Source organism: Dermochelys coriacea, chromosome 2 (assembly GCF_009764565.3).
Source record: "Dermochelys coriacea isolate rDerCor1 chromosome 2, rDerCor1.pri.v4, whole genome shotgun sequence".
In the NCBI taxonomy this organism is placed as follows: domain Eukaryota; kingdom Metazoa; phylum Chordata; order Testudines; family Dermochelyidae; genus Dermochelys; species Dermochelys coriacea.
The window spans coordinates 64,910,264-64,926,597 of record NC_050069.1 but is presented as its reverse complement, the minus strand read 5'-3'; the positions used below and the strand labels follow the sequence as shown (position 1 = coordinate 64,926,597).

The following is a 16,334-nucleotide window of genomic DNA, read 5'->3' as shown; positions in this document are numbered from 1 at the left end:
CTTCTACCCTGCACGATCACTCCACTCTCTGAAATTCATTTCTACCACCAGTAGGAACCTGCCGAGAAGTTTTCAGAAAAGAATCTTGCAATGTTTGCTTCAAGAATCCTCTAGCTTTGGCAGTGACAGTAGTAATTAAATTGGAAAGTCACTGGCCAAAGCTCCACAATACAATATCTAGGAGGGAATTCCTTAGGATTCACCTCAACCAATACGTGTTAAAAATGAAAAATTGCCTTGTCTACACTAAGATTTGAACATATTTTAGCTAACACATTAAAAATACACCTTTTTTCCTAGTGAAGACAAGGTTTGTGTTACTCGTCTCTAGCAAAGTCTGGCCCTGATTCTTGTCGGGGTTTTCTAGGAACCACTGTAATAGAATTAATTAATTAATTATGGTGGGGTGCTAAATACAATAATTAACACGGCAGACAGATATTACACACACACACACACACACACACACACACACACACACCCCCCAGCAAATGAACACTACTTTATCCAGGTATGTTAAATGAGATAAAATATTCATAGGTAAATAGTGAAAAATTAAAGAGGTTTCTGGCTATCACTAGAGTTTCCACTTAATCAAGTGCTTTTGGAGTTCTCCCACCTGAGTACTTCTCTGCAATATACAGTTATATAGTATGAAGGTGGTGCTTTACTAGCACACCTATATCCACAGGGGAGGGAAATAAACTATACCAGTTTAAGGGATTGTACTGTTTAATTATTTTGATAGAAAAAAATCACACCCATAACCAAGAGAGTTTACCAGTACACAAAACAATGTGTAGGCAATGCCTAGGCCATAGAATTGTTACTTACCAATTCTATAAATAAGAACTTTGCTGCCACGTGGGTCCCTTGATCTCAGGACTCCATGGTAACCAGCATGCAGGAGATTGAGAATAGAGCAAGGCTGTAAATTTGCACTTAATTCTGGGCACTCAGCTCTCCACTTGTGATAGTTCTTCAATAACTGGGGACAAGAGAAGCATTCTTGTCAGAGGAATATCAGTAGAAATGGGAAGCAAAATCCAGTCAAAAGTGTCTTGGACACATGGGTCCAAGTTACAGAATTAACATGTTAGAGCAAAAAGAAAAGGAGTACTTGTGGCACCTTAGAGACTAACAAATTTATTTGAGCATAAGCTTTCGTGAGCTACAGCTCACTTCATCGGATGCATTTGGTGGAAAAAACAGAGGAGAGATTTATACACACACACACACACACACACACACAGAGAGAACATGAAACAATGGGTTTATCATACACACTGTAAGGAGAGTGATCACTTAAGATAAGCCATCACCAACAGCAGGGGGGGGAAAGGAGGAAAACCTTCCATGGTGACAAGCAGGTAGGCTAATTCCAGCAGTTAACAAGAATATCAGAGGAACAGTGGGGGGTGGGGTGGGGGGGAGAAATACCATGGGGAAATAGTTTTACTTTGTGTAATGACTCATCCATTCCCAGTCTCTATTCAAGCCTAAGTTAATTGTATCCAGTTTGCAAAATTAATTCCAATTCAGCAGTCTCTCGTTGGAGTCTGTTTTTGAAGCTTTTTTGTTGAAGTATAGCCACTCTTAGGTCTGTAATCGAGTGACTAGAGAGATTGAAGTGTTCTCCAACTGGTTTTTGAATGTTATAATTCTTGACGTCTGATTTGTGTCCATTCATTCTTTTACGTAGAGACTGTCCAGTTTGGCCAATGTACATGGCAGAGGGGCATTGCTGGCACATGATGGCATATATCACATTGGTAGATGCGCAGGTGAAGGAGCCTCTGATAGTGTGGCCGATGTGATTAGGCCCTATGATGGTATCCCCTGAATAGATATGTGGACAGAGTTGGCAACGGGCTTTGTTGCAAGGATAGATTCCTGGGTTAGTGGTTCTGTTGTGTGGTGTGTGGTTGCTGGTGAGTATTTGCTTCAGATTGGGGGGCTGTCCTTGCAACAAAGCCCGTTGCCAACTCTGTCCACATATCTATTCAGGGGATACCATCATAGGGCCTAATCACATCAGCCACACTATCAGAGGCTCGTTCACCTGCGCATCTACCAATGTGATATATGCCATCATGTGCCAGCAATGCCCCTCTGCCATGTACATTGGCCAAACTGGACAGTCTCTACGTAAAAGAATGAATGGACACAAATCAGACGTCAAGAATTATAACATTCAAAAACCAGTTGGAGAACACTTCAATCTCTCTGGTCACTCGATCACAGACCTAAGAGTGGCTATACTTCAACAAAAAAGCTTCAAAAACAGACTCCAATGAGAGACTGCTGAATTGGAATTAATTTGCAAACTGGATACAATTAACTTAGGCTTGAATAGAGACTGGGAATGGATGAGTCATTACACAAAGTAAAACTATTTCCCCATGGTATTTCTCCCCCCTACCCCACCCCCCACTGTTCCTCTGATATTCTTGTTAACTGCTGGAATTAGCCTACTTGCTTGTCACCATGGAAGGTTTTCCTCCTTTCCCCCCCCTGCTGTTGGTGATGGCTTATCTTAAGTGATCACTCTCCTTACAGGTTTCAGAGTAGCAGCCGTGTTAGTCTGTATTCGCAAAAAGAAAAGGAGTACTTGTGGCACCTTAGAGACTAACAAATTTATTAGAGCATAAGCTTTGCATCCGATGAAGTGAGCTGTAGCTCACGAAAGCTTATGCTCTAATAAATTTGTTAGTCTCTAAGGTGCCACAAGTACTCCTTTTCTTTTTACTCTCCTTACAGTGTGTATGATAAACCCATTGTTTCATGTTCTCTGTGTGTGTATATATAAATCTCTCCTCTGTTTTTTCCACCAAATGCATCCGATGAAGTGAGCTGTAGCTCACAAAAGCTTATGCTCTAATAAATTTGTTAGTCTCTAAGGTGCCACAAGTACTCCTTTTCTTTTTGCGAATACAGACTAACACGGCTGCTACTCTGAAACCCATGTTAGAGCAGTAGTTCTCAAACTGGGGTTTGGGACCCCGCACCAGGTCACAAGGTTATTACATGTGGGGGTCGCAAGCTGTCAGCCACCACCCCAAACCCTGTTTTGCCTCCAGCATTTATAATGGTGTTAAATATATGAAAGTGGTTTTAAATTTATTAAGGGGGAGGTCACACTCAGGGGCTATGTGAAAGGGGTCATCAATATAAAAGTTTGAGAACCACTGTGTTAGAACTTCCATCATTCCAATGCTTCCTTATTTTATTTTTACTTTCAACAAATGAATTTTAGGAGCAAGGAGATTGCCAGACTGGATCACACCAATAGACCAGAATTATTTCCGACAGTGGCTGGCCAGTACCAGATGTTTCAGAGGAAGAAGCAACAAAGCCTAAAATAGTTGCCTAACTGCCCATTGGTTAGATGAAATATCAGGCAATAAGCTTTTTTTTTTTTTTGGAAGGGGGAAAAGGGAGGAACCTTTGCCAATGTAACTTGAACAGAAGCTTCCACTGAGTGATCCACAATGATGCTAAGTTGCTCTCTGCCCTGAGTTATTACAGTGAATTTAGAACCCAATCCATTTGTTAATGGCATATAATCACCATTCAGTGCCACATAGTAGACAGAAAATACTGGCAATAGGATATTTTACTACACAAAATATATAGAAATGGGCTTCTAAACTGAATCCTCCTTGTATTATTTAACTTGATGCCGTGTCAGGCTCATACAGGGGCATGTTGAACTAAGTAGAGACTTACACATCTCATAAGAGGAATTCCCAAACAAAAGGGCATTAAGCCATCTAATTGGACACAAACTTTTATTAATAATTCCACTGGACTGATCATTGTACCATCGCAAGAGACGTGACCAGTGGCACATCCACAGCACATTTTCAAAGACAAAAAGGTTTCTTCATGTAAGATATTGGGAACAAGGTTGATTAGATTATTGATCAATGAGATGTCAGATAATAAAAACACAATTGGGCTGAATTAAGTGAAGATAGATCAACACAAATAGAGAAAGGCAAAGGTTAATAGTACTCACCCTTCTGGGGACAACTGCTGTTCCAAACTGATTACAACTCTGTTTTATATCCCACTTTGCAAATATTTTATTTGCCTATTACATTTTGCAGTTGTTTCCATACTTATCTTATCTAATCACATATTAACGACAAATGTGACGTTAACATTTCCTGTACACCTGCAAGACGATTTCTGGCTACTGTACATTTCCATTCTATATGCAATACAATACTCATCTGAAAGCAATTTCCCATTATTTCTCTATGCGAAGATTTACAGAAGTCTGGTTCAAGTTTGGTACCTAACTCAGTTCCCCAATTATGCCAGGTTTGGTACCTAACTCAGTTCCTCCAGTTATGTTTGTTTATAACATGTCTACTTATTCATTCCTTTTGTGTTGCGTCAGTTACAATTTCACCTCTTGTTGTTCAAGCAACAGAACCAATTCCATTTTATCTAATAAGCACATATCTTCTTACTTGTCACACTTGCTAGCACATACGGAGTTAAAAGTACCCTATGTAGCTACAAAAGAAAATATAGGATCTGAAAACGGGTAAAAAGAAAAGGAGTACTTGTGGCACCTTAGAGACTAACAAATTTATTTGAGCATAAGCTTTCGTGAGCTACAGCTCACTTCATCGGATGCTGTAGCTCACGAAAGCTTATGCTCAAATAAATTTGTTAGTCTCTAAGGTGCCACAAGTACTCCTTTTCTTTTTGCAAATACAGACTAACCCGGCTGCTACTCTGAAATCTGAAAATGGGTGACACCCTAAATATATTATCATTCCTTTTAGGGCATGTTCTACACAAGTTCAATATGCTCAAAGCCATGTGTAACTTTTAGTTGCCCTTGACATAACTCTGAGAAACGCTGGAAGCTCAATGCCTACATGGCAACAAAGAGTATCAAATAATGATGCAATGGATGTCTCTTTCTGATTTCCCATAAGAGACATGCTTTTTGAAAGTGAAAATAATGGAGGTCGGTCATTGCCAAAACAATAGAGATCATGTCTGTTTAAGAAACATAAATACTGTTGTTCAGATGGAGGCAAAACAGATTTGGGCAGCATTATACACTGGAACTGTAGAATGATACAAAAGAGCTATGCGCAGAAGTGATATGAAAAAGTTCTGAAGAAGAGTTACTTAGCTAAAAAGTGCTGCCTTTTGAGGTTAGATGCTGCTGGAGAAAACTGAATTACCCATAATATCATGATTTCCTTTAGAGAATAAAGCTGATGGTACAGTAGTTCTGATTTCCAAATCTGATCAGATATTTTCCTCTTAGAATAAAAATTCATTATAATAAAACTCACCTGCTTGAAAATCTGGACTTTACTTGCCACTAAGAGAAAAGCGCTGCTGTGGAAAGGAGCCATTGGTTTCACCGAGTACCACCACTTCCCTCACTTTATTTCTGATACTGTGAAGAGGTGAGCAGGAATGGAAGTGCTTCTGGTTACTCCAGGAGTTGAGAGTTCTACTATGACTGTGTCATTAATTTGATTGGTGATCTTAACCAAGTAACTTAAACCTTTGGTTAAGATTTTCAAAAAAATAAAAGCTCAGAAGTTAGGCTCCTTTGAAAATCTCAGTTCAGAAGCCTAAGAGAGTTTCAATGGAAGTCGGGGCCTAATTTCACAAATAACTGAAGAAAAACAAGGATAGCCAGCTTTAAATCCTAATGGTAGCAAAGATAGGGCCTTACAGAACTATTACTATTTTTTTAATTTTGTTATTAGTGCTCTCAGACCAGCAAGACAATTCTAATCATCAGCACGTTTTCAAAGACATCAAACATTTTCTCCACAGCAAAGTAACATTGTGCCTGAAGCGACTGGATCTCTCTAGTTACCCTATTTTTCAAGAGCCCAAGTAACATAGCTAGAAATAAATAGTTACCAGTTCTAATAACTAATAAAGTAGAACAAAGTATCAGCTTTCCAACTTCTCAATTCTATGCAAGGCTCTTTCTATTCTAACCAGTTTTTCCAGAGTCTTGAATTGCAGACTAAGAGTCAAAGTGAAATCTAATCCTCTTCCGCTGTAATCACATGGCAAGCTAAGGATGGATATTTACTGTGACTACTGACCTCTTACCCATTCCTCTACTTTTAAGTTCCTCTTGTCTTTTTTAAAAAAGTGTATTTTCGCAGCATATTTTTCCCAGCTCTCCTTGCATAAAGTTGTAGGCTATTTGAAGGGTGTCTTAAATAAATGGTCAAGAAGGAAACTGGTTGAAAAGACCCAATGTGTGTCAGCTCTATCTGTAAAACAGATAGGAAGAGATGGAGAGATATACTGATTACCAGTCATATACATCTCCACTCTTCACATACCCTATAATGATTTATTTAGTAGTGGCTTAAGACCTCAACCAGGCTAGAGCCCCATCTATTTTGAACACTGTATAAAAGGTGGTAAATAATCATTCCTTAACCAAACAATTCACAATCAACCCAGTTTTGCCTGTTAAGAGTTTTAATTAAGTATATAAATTAGCTCTTAGTCTAGGCTAATAATTCATAGAGAGTTTTCTGAGGGGTGTTTTTTTTTTTAAATGTTCTTGGTATGCAAGAATATAATCTATTGGTAATTGATAGAGCAGGGGTCGGCAACCTTTCAGAAGTGGTGTGCTGAGTCTTCATATATCCACTCTAATTTAAGGTTTTGCATGCCAGTAATAAATTTTAACATTTTTAGAAGGTCTTTTTCTATAAATCTATAATATAACAAAACTATAGTTGTATTTAAAGTAAATAAGGTTTTTTCAATGTTTAAGAAGCTTCATTTAAAATTAAATTAAAATGCAGAGGCCCCCCGGACTGGTGGCCAGGACCCAGGCAGTGAGAGTGCCACTGAAAATCAGCTCGCATGCTCCCTTTGGCACGCACGCCATAGGTTGCCTACCCCTGCGATAGAATAATGTGATTAGAAGTTCACTGTGTTGGTAAACAGCAGTCCAGAACTTGATATTATTTTACTTCATGTTTACCTCCTTACAAACAACACTGATTGGCACAAAGTGTTCAGGATTGCATAACCAGACAGCATGAACTGGCAACACTTTGTATTTTTTCTGTTGTCCTTCATACATACAAGTTGAATCAGCAGCAAAACATTTACCGTGCCAAAAAACAAACCAAAAAAACCCCTTCCCAAAAATCTATAGTATTGGTTTCTGGCCTTTTCCTCTATTAGGAGTTGTGCACCCATTTTCAATAATTAATTATTCTATGAAAAGAAAACCACTGTACATAGCTAATGAGTTCTGCTCCATGAGAGACTCAAACTTGGAAAAGCAGGGTGCTGCTGGTTAGGGTTGCCGAATTTTTAATCGCACAAAACCGAACACACCTGCCCCACCCCTTCCCCAAGGCCCTGTCCCCACTCGCTCCATTCCCCCTTCCTCCATCACTTGCTCTCCCCAACTCTCACTCACTTTCACTGGGATGGGGCAGGAGGTTGGGATGCGGGAAGGGGGTGAGGTCTCTGGGCTGGGGGTATGGGCTCTAGGTGGGGCCAGAAATGAGGGGTTCAGGGTGTGGGAGAGGGCTCCGGGCTGGGGCAGGAGTGAGAGTGAGGACTCCCGCTGGGGGGTGAAGGAAGGGGCTCCAGGCTGAAACAGTGGGTTGGAGTGCAGGGGAAGGGATACAGCCTCAGGCTTAGTACTCTGGGGTAGGGCCAGGGATGAGGGGTTTGGGGTGCAGGAGGGGGCTGGGGCAGGCGGTTGGGTGCGGTGCGGGCTCTGGGAAGGAGTTTGGGTGCGGGAAGGGACTCTGGGCTGGAGCAGGAGGTTGGGGTGCGGGAGAGAGTTCGGTGTCTCGCGACTTCCAGGAAGTTGCCGCCAGGTCCCTGCAGCCCCTAGACACATGGGCGGCCAGGAGGAGCCACGTGCTGCCCTCGCACCCGAAGGCGCCACTCGCGCAGCTCCCATTGGTCAAGGTTCCCATGCGTCTAGGGGCTGCAGGGACCTGGCAGCCGCTTCCGAAATCCGCACAGAGCTAAGGCAGGCAAGGAGCCTGCCTTAGCCCGAGGCCCCCCTGCACCCACTGACCGGATTTTTAATGGCCTGGTTGGCAGTGCCAACCGGAGCCGCCAGGGTCCCTTTTCCATTGGGCGGTCCAGTGGAAAACCAGATGCCTGGCAATCCTACTGCTGGTAGAAATCAAGATGTGTGCAAAAACAATTCTGTCCATCAGCTAGTCAATCTCCCTACCAGTTCCAATACCATGTTCCTGCCAGTTCATGCTTTTAGCCACAGCAGCCAGCAGCTGGGATTTAAAATCAGCAGTGTTTGTACCTGAAATGTTAATAAGGGAGACCAAATGACACCTGGCCTGAACATTTGCCTATAAATCACTAAAGATAGTTTAAAAAAAATTAATTATACCATCTCGAGATACAGCCTGCCATTATATGGTGTCAGATGCTATTTTCATCTATTTCTACCAAAAGGTAACAACTCATAGCTAAAAATTGCCAAGCTCTCAGTTCTATTACCTTTACTCACAGTGACTATCATCTTATTCTGTAAGTAGTCCCATTGATTTTAACTACTATTGATTTTAACTATGAACTACTCACTGTGTGAAAGGGGTGCAAAACTGAGCCTAAATGTTTGAAATATTTATTTCCTGTTCTAAAACTGAAGTGTGAGCTTAGCATTAAAGGACTTTCTGGATTATCTCCAGCAGGCATTTAAGGCTCAATCCTGCAAATTTTGCTCAAGTAAATTAATCCTTATTCTACTGAGTAGTTCCACTGAAGTTGCATAGAACTGCTTGCATGTTTAAAGATTACTCATGTGAATAAGGCCTGCAAAAATCAGACTATTCTCAGTGAACAAGCTCTGAAGAACAGATCTCTGTTATCTTTAAAATAAATCTCTAGTTTAACATGGCATAAATTTGCTCAGGGTCTCATGTACAAGGATTACTTGCTGATAGTTTTGAAGGGAATATATCTGTTCTGCTAAGGGAGTCAAGGGAAGGTGTACTGAGTTTATATATTGGCTATAAAGAGCTGTAGGAGTCAATATGGGTATAAGAGAGCTAAGCAATCTGAAAATACGGGGTTCCCATCTGGTTTGTAGGAAAAACAAATCGGATGATCATGATAGATGTAATGGTAATGTTCTAATCATTCAGGATTGTGGAACAGTTATTGTATGGGGAAAAAAATTCAATACATAATTATATTAGTTTATTAATTGAATAAGCAACTGTATGTCTGTTTGGCAACTGATGATGGATGTAAATTAAGTTGGTAAGTGGAATAAATTTAAACAGAAACATAATCCAATGTCTGTGGAACCAATCATTTCATCATGAGTGTCTTCATGCCAGGGACACAGTCCAGGATTTCTGGATGTCAAAGAGTGAGGAAGTTATTGATTAATCTCAGAGAGTGTGAATTCAGTGTCTGACCTAGAAATGATTTAAAGAAAACAATGCATTTATAAATGAAAAATGACTGAATTCAACTTTTCCTGATCAATAATTATGAAAGCATATTGCCAAAGGCACAAATCAGAACTAGGCCTCCATTGTGGTAGAAACTATGCATACACAGGCCATAAGAAGAAACAATCCCTCCCCAGAAGAATTTACAATCTAAAAATAATAATGAAAGATCCAGAAAAGAAAATAAAAAGGAATGGTATTTCTTTAATTTCTTCAGATCAGATCACACATACTGGGCTTATTTCTTTGTCACATAGTTATTACTCGAAACCAACAGTATGCTCATCCCTGGACAAAATAGAGGAAGTCTCTGTCCCTGCCCTAAGGAGCATACATTCTAAAATAGACAATACATACAAATACAATAAAATAGACAGGCCTACGGTAACGTACTGGTGAATCTGAAGATGGTGGTGTCTCAAAATTGCTTTTGTAAAGGTAACACTTATTTCACGGGTGGATTGGTGCCAGGCTATGAAGAGTATGTCTTAAGGAGGGAGTAGAATGTGGTCAGTTGACATATCTGAAGAACGACAGTTTTAGACCACCTGGAAGAAGGTGTAAAAAGAGGAGTGGATTAAATAAACTTTAGCCCTGACTATAGTAGGAAAAGGACCTATTGCCAGCCTTCCTGAACGGATATGGAGATCAGTTTAGCTATTTGTGTAGTCCTACCATAACTGTTTTCAACATCTTTATGGAAAGCGTTATACAGATGCTTCTGTAAGGCAATAGAAAAATTGTGTCCCAGCTACTGCGCACTAGCAGTTGGCCACTTTCAACTCCAGTTAGAGATGGAGGAGACAATTGTCAGCAGTGGGTCATTTTCCTAGTGTGAATGGATCTAATGGAAGCACTTAGACAAGAGGCTTGGGCAGAGCAGAAAGAACAAGATGGAGGGCAGGAAGATAAGGGCAGAACCACAGCAAGGGCTCATGCAGAGCCTTCAAAGTGAGGAAAATTTTGAAATCAATGAGAACAGCAAGAGGAAGTTAGTGAAGGGAAACAATAAGGTTGTAATTAACTCTTGCAAAGAACAAAACAAGTGGCTTATTTTCCATAAGGTATGTTAACATATAGAAAGCAGAACACCATCTTGAACTAAGTTGCGGCATGCCTAGCTCCTTTTATGTGCCATGAAATTTGGTGACTGTGAAGGAAGAATGCCTAAAATGGGCAGCCGACTTTGAACTGTAGTAATCATATTCTGTATTGTAGTGCTGCAATATAAATAATGAACTGAAAGCTGAAAAGTTTAGGAATGTTACATTTGGAGCCCTATTGTGCGCAGGATTACCTCAGAACACAACATGGTTACTATCTGCTATTTCTCAAGCAAGCTTAGGAAAGTGTCCAACATGGCAGCGATTATATTATTTCAATCAAAAGTCCAGCTGTGGAGAATGACAGTTTTCATACATTTGTTATTGATCCAGTAAGCATTTAGGAGAAAACTAACTGCATTCCATTGTTTTGGATCCATACATCACCGGTAAATAAAATAGATGCTGCGATTTGTAACATTATTAAGACTTAGTCTCAGGCTTCATAGATCTCAGTAACCACTGTGGTGAGAAAAACTTAAAAGGAGAGGATTTAATAACAGGATCCTAAAGCACTGAGAGCCCAGAACCCTGCCAATGTTTTAATGTCCTGATCTCACAAATACTTGAAGAAGGAAGATACCCTGCCCCTTATAGCCTTTAGGCTATGGAAAGGGTATTCACCCAGGATGTGAGAGACTCCTCAGCCAAATCCCCCCTCATCCTAGAAAGAGAAGGATTTTGAACAGCAATCTGCCACCTCTCAGGTGAGTGCTCTAACCATTAGACCATAGAATATTCTGATATAGGTGTCCCTAGTTGTTCCATTTTAAACAAACAAGTGAATATTATTATTAATTGGGCCAGTGAGAGCCTTAGAATGACTCTTTAGACCACTAGTTAGGGCACTCAGCTAAGAGATGGCAGATCCCTGTTCAAATCTGCTCTCCCCCTCTTGAGCCCTCCCTATCCAGAAGGCTCAAGATTGAGGGAATTCCTCCCCACACCCTGGGTGAGTTTTTTGGGTCCCACACGCAACTTGAGTGGCTGAATGCCTGCCCTCTCCTGGTTCGTGGACCACAAGGAGAGCTAGATGCCTCCCTGCAGCCCAGATTTAGGCACCTATCATGAGGGAGGGGCAGGACTTAGCACACTCTGGTTGGTGTCTCCCATTGGCTAGCTTAGGCAGCTCCACGCTTAACATGCTGGCTTTGTGGATTGCAGTCTAAGGCACCTAATCTTTGCCCAGGCTCTGTACAGGGAGCTTAGACACCTAATTCAGGCTTTATGGATCGCAGCGTTGTTCCTGTGACTTTTCTAGGCACCTAAAAATTTGGTGCTGTGACACTCAGTATTGCAACACCCAAGTCCCTCCGTGGATCCCACAGACAAGGTGTACCATTTGAACACTAAAATATATCCAGGTAAGAGTTAATGCGCTCACCTGTGCCTCAGTTTCCCCATCTGTAAATTGGGGACAGTGATACTGACCTCTTCCGTAAAGCAGTCTGAGACATACTAATGAAAACCCACTGTAAGAGCTAAGTATTGGTGTTATTATTGCAGTATTAACATCTGATCCCTGCCTGCATTTCCCTCAAGGTGGACTAGCTGCGGGCACTAGCCAGCCTGGGGCAGGGGCTGTGGTGGGGGGCTCTGGGTTCTGGGGCACGCGGAAGGGGCAGGGCCTCTTGTGGAAGGGACGGGGGCTAGCCTCTCCCAGCCAGCGGTTCACGCACCTCCTATGAACCCCTTGAAAGGAACCAGGAGGGATACCCTATGAGTCAGAAGTAAAGCATATGGTATGCCTGTGGACCGAGAACTCTAAAGCTTCCATGCCATGTGCTTGGCAGCTGGTGTTTGGAACAAAGGAAATACAAGCTGCATGGCAAGACTATAAAAGGCAGCTGCATCTTTTGTCTTCAATCCTGCTTCTTACCTCTGGAGTAAGTGTTCTACATACTGAACCTCTGAACAAATGACTGAATGAACCATCTAAGCTGTAGATGTGTTCCAGAGGGACTGTCAAGCCAGCAAACTCACCAATACTGCTAAGAACATGATATGTGGACTTTTAAGTCTTTGTATGTATCTGATTGCTTTGACCATTTAATAATCTCTTCTTGTTCTCTTTTTCATTTATAATAAACCTTTAGTTTTAGATGCTAAAGGATTGGCTGGCAGCCTGGTATTTTGCGTAAGATCGAAACTCATATTGACCTATTGACCCTTTGGGGTCAGAAGAACATTTTGTATATGTGAGCAGAGTTTTAAAATAACCTCACCTTACTGCACCTATGTGCTGAATGAGAGCTAGAGTATTGGAATGCAATAAAGAGAGCTGTGTGATTTCTTTTTTTGCTTCTTGATAACCAGTGTGGGGGAATCAGGAGCACAGTTTGTGACCGGTTGAAGAGTTTAACTTTAGTGTTAACCACTGGTTTTGGGAGTGTCTACTCTCCCTTATGCAGCCTGCCCTGACCTTGGCGTTTCCAGTGAGGACTACCCCAGCACCCTGTATCACACTGTGTATGGAAGAAATCAGGGGGAAGATAAACTTGGGGCTCTCAGTGATAGACAGGCTGGACAGCACACACTTGAGGTGGAATGGACAAGTGATAAGAATGGGAGAAGAGTGACCAGCAAGGAAAGCACAGGAGGATGAGGATAGCAAGACAGGACATGGAAGACTGAGGATATAATGGAAAGACTCCATCAAGAGAAATTTAAAGAGAAAAAGAACTGGAACTACAAGACGTGTGATGAGCCCATATGGTCCACCAGGAATGGAGAAGAATTATGTGCACCTCCGACACAATGTAAATAGAAAAAGGAGTTGAGAAAGAAAGAAAAGAATGTTTTGTAATAACTCTGCAGGACCACATATGAAATAGTTGGTGTCAGGCTTAATGGAATGCACCTCTGGATTTTTAACATCTCTAATCCTTGATATGGGTTTTTCCACCAAAAATTAAATGCTTCAGGGCTGGGTTTTCTCTGATTAAAAAATAGCAGCAGCCTAACACTCCTGAGCAACCCTACAATAGCCAGCGAGCACAGAGCATGGAAGAATAATTGATATAAAATGTTTGTTCCAAGTTTCCAGTGAGTTATTATAAACCGTTATTTTAAAAATACACCATTTTGCCAATGTCTAACTGATCATCCTTCCTTTAGTAATATTTCCATAACGTGTTAGGCCCAAATTTTCAGACATGCCCAGTGTGACAATGTGAGATATGTCTGAACTGAATTATGACTCCCATTTTGCGTTGACTACCATTTTTGTATTAGACAGGCGATCTCCAGTCTCAGTCACTGAGACTGAGATCCAGTGTCAGAGGCTCTGTGATCAACCAGTCAATCACAATAGGGTTGCCAACCCTCTTAGAGCCAAACCAGGAGATCAGCCGCTAGCAATCCAGTGGCACAGTGGGGCTCAGGCAGGCTCCCTGCCAGCTCTGGTCCTGCACCACGGAAGCAGCGGGCATGTCTGGCAGCAGCTGCTGTGGGGGGAAGGGCAGGGGATCTCCACGCGCTGCCATCGCCTGCGGACACCTCCCACGCAGTTCCCATTGGCCAGGAACGGGGCAGCCATTGGGAGCTGCAGGGATGGTGCCTGCAGGTGAGGGCAGCGCATGGAGCTACCTGCTCCCACGGGAGCTGCTGCTGGACTTGCTGGCCAATTCCAGGAGCAACATGAGGCCAGGGCAGGCACGGGCCTGGCCGCTGCTTCCCACAGCTCCCATTGGCCAGGAGCAGCAAACCACAGCCACTGGGAGCTGTGGGTGGCCGTGCAAATGTATACAAACGGTCTGTTGGTCGGCCAGCGGCTTGCCCTGATGGACCACATGCGGCCCGCGGGCTGCCCACCATGGTTCCAAAGGCTCAAAACCCAGAAGACAGATAGAATGCAAAATATTAAAGATTTTAGCAGGCTTGTCTCATGACTTTTGAACACGCAGAGTTGGCCATACTGATTCTCTGATATATTAATAAGTGAAAAATCATAGCCTAAGGCAATATTACAGCTGGGAAATATAAATATAAGGTTTGCTGGGTAACATTAACTCATCCACATCAATTTCAATTAAAATACAACACATATTGAATGCAGGTAAGTTAATATTTCCCTGAGAAATTTTTACCAGTTTGTTACCAGTTTTACCAGAACTTGTTACCAGTTTTTAAAAAAAAAACTTTTAAGTAACTACCACATAAACAACCAGGAAAATGGTGAAACTCACTATATACTGAATGAATTCAAATGCACTAAATGAACAAAGTCAGAAAGAGAGGAAAATATGTTTTTTCTAATCTCTTTGTGTTATAGTAACTCGAGGTGTTACCTATCAGACAAGAATGTGACTTTTAATGTTAATGGCATCCTTTTAAGGGTTTCACTTTCTGATGTTAGGGTATTTAAATCTGTACTCAACGCTGCATAAGTAAGATTACAGAAAGTTAATAGTCATATTGTGCACTTCTCTGGCATCAGGCTGGATATGTGCATCCAGCTCCTGCTTTGTGGAGTTAGAATGTGCTGTAGCTACCAAAACCGCTGCTCCAGTCCAATCCCTCCTAAATGCTACAGCCATTTCCTTTACTCCTACTTTACTCAGTTATTACGCCACCTGATCCTGCACCTAGGAGTAGTCCCATTGACTTTACCAGGGTTCCCTGTGGCCACATGAGTCTATCCAGCCCACACAGAGCTCTTGGCAGGAGCAGGGTCTATACCTTAGTTTGGGGTTTGTCTTTATTTTTCCTGGAACGCAGCGGCCCCAATTTCTCCCTTAAACTGAGGTGTGTGGTTTCATGGGCTGTCTCTCCCTTACCCCACGAGGGATTAGTGTCCGTATTGTCATTACTTATAGCATGCCTACACAAGCTATTAGGCACTTGACAGACAGACCAACAGTTTAGCCCCGACGGGCTCACGCTGCAGACAAGCCGGCACTGCCCGGGCGTCTGGCACTGCTCTCCCCACACCTGGGAGCGATCTCACACAGCAACCGGGGCATGCACCTTCCGGCTCCCTGCAGGATCGTCCGAGGGCGGCGGTCGAACCGGCAGCGCCGAGCCCCTGCAGGGGACAGAGGGAAAGGGCCGGCTGCAGCCTCAGGGAGACCAGCTGGCCTCGGGCCCCGCGCCCAGCCCGTCCTTACCTTCCAAGCCAGGGCCAGGTCGAAGTCCCGGGCTCGCAGGAACCTGAGCAGGAAGGAGTCGGTGAGAGCGAGCGGCCAGCGCTGGCTGCGGTCAGCCGCGGCCAGGCGCCGCAGCTCCGCCGCGGCGGCTCCCACCAGCGGGGACTGGTCGGGCAGCTCGTTAAGGGTCCCCGGCGGGGCGGGCGGCTTCTCCTGAGACATGCGGGCTGTGGAGCCAGGGCCCCGCGGCGACGGCTGCTGCGCAGTGCAAGGCAGGCGAGCGGCGGCCAAATGCCCCCCGCGCCGCACGGGGCGGCCACGAGTCCAGAGGCAGAGCGAGTCAGGGACGCGGGAGCGCCCCCGCGAGCCCCGCCAGGTCAGGGCCTGCTGACGCCAGGAGGAGGGTTGTCATGGGGCCGGGGGCGAGTATCTGGACGCCAGTGGCGCGTTAGTCCCTGGGCCAACGCGCCCGTGCCCGGGGGGGGGGTCTGGAGAAACGGGCGCCGCGCCCCGCCCCCCCGGCGCTCCTGCCGAGGAGCGGGGAGCTTGCGCGCGCCGGGCAGGGCGAAGCGGGACCCGCCCCCAATCCCAAATTTCCTTTCTGTGCAAGGTGCGGCCTTCGTGCGGCCCCGCAAGCCACCGCCCGCCCCAGCTTTGCAGATCATCCT

General features: G+C 43.6%; 1 protein-coding gene and 1 long non-coding RNA gene across 3 annotated transcripts in view; both read right to left on the bottom strand.

The window, feature by feature from the left end:
* The window catches only part of TTPA (alpha tocopherol transfer protein), a 24,147-nt gene extending 7,813 nt beyond the window's left edge, over nt 1-16,334 (bottom strand). The window contains exons 1-2 of one of the 2 annotated variants that reach the window (XM_038389845.2): nt 15,688-16,334; nt 835-988 (exon numbers count right to left, since the gene is read on the bottom strand). In XM_038389845.2, the coding sequence (XP_038245773.1) occupies nt 835-988; nt 15,688-15,888 (355 nt within the window). In that variant the 5' untranslated portion in view covers nt 15,889-16,334. Of the gene's footprint in view, nt 1-834; nt 989-5,327; nt 6,596-15,687 lie in introns of those variants that run through there. The other variant, XM_038389847.2, reaches the window with a different exon arrangement.
* On the bottom strand, nt 3,966-4,462 carry LOC122458674. The gene is made up of 2 exons (XR_006278815.1): nt 4,339-4,462; nt 3,966-4,303 (listed from the first exon to the last, which is right to left on the bottom strand). It is a non-coding gene; the product is annotated as an uncharacterized LOC122458674 (long non-coding RNA).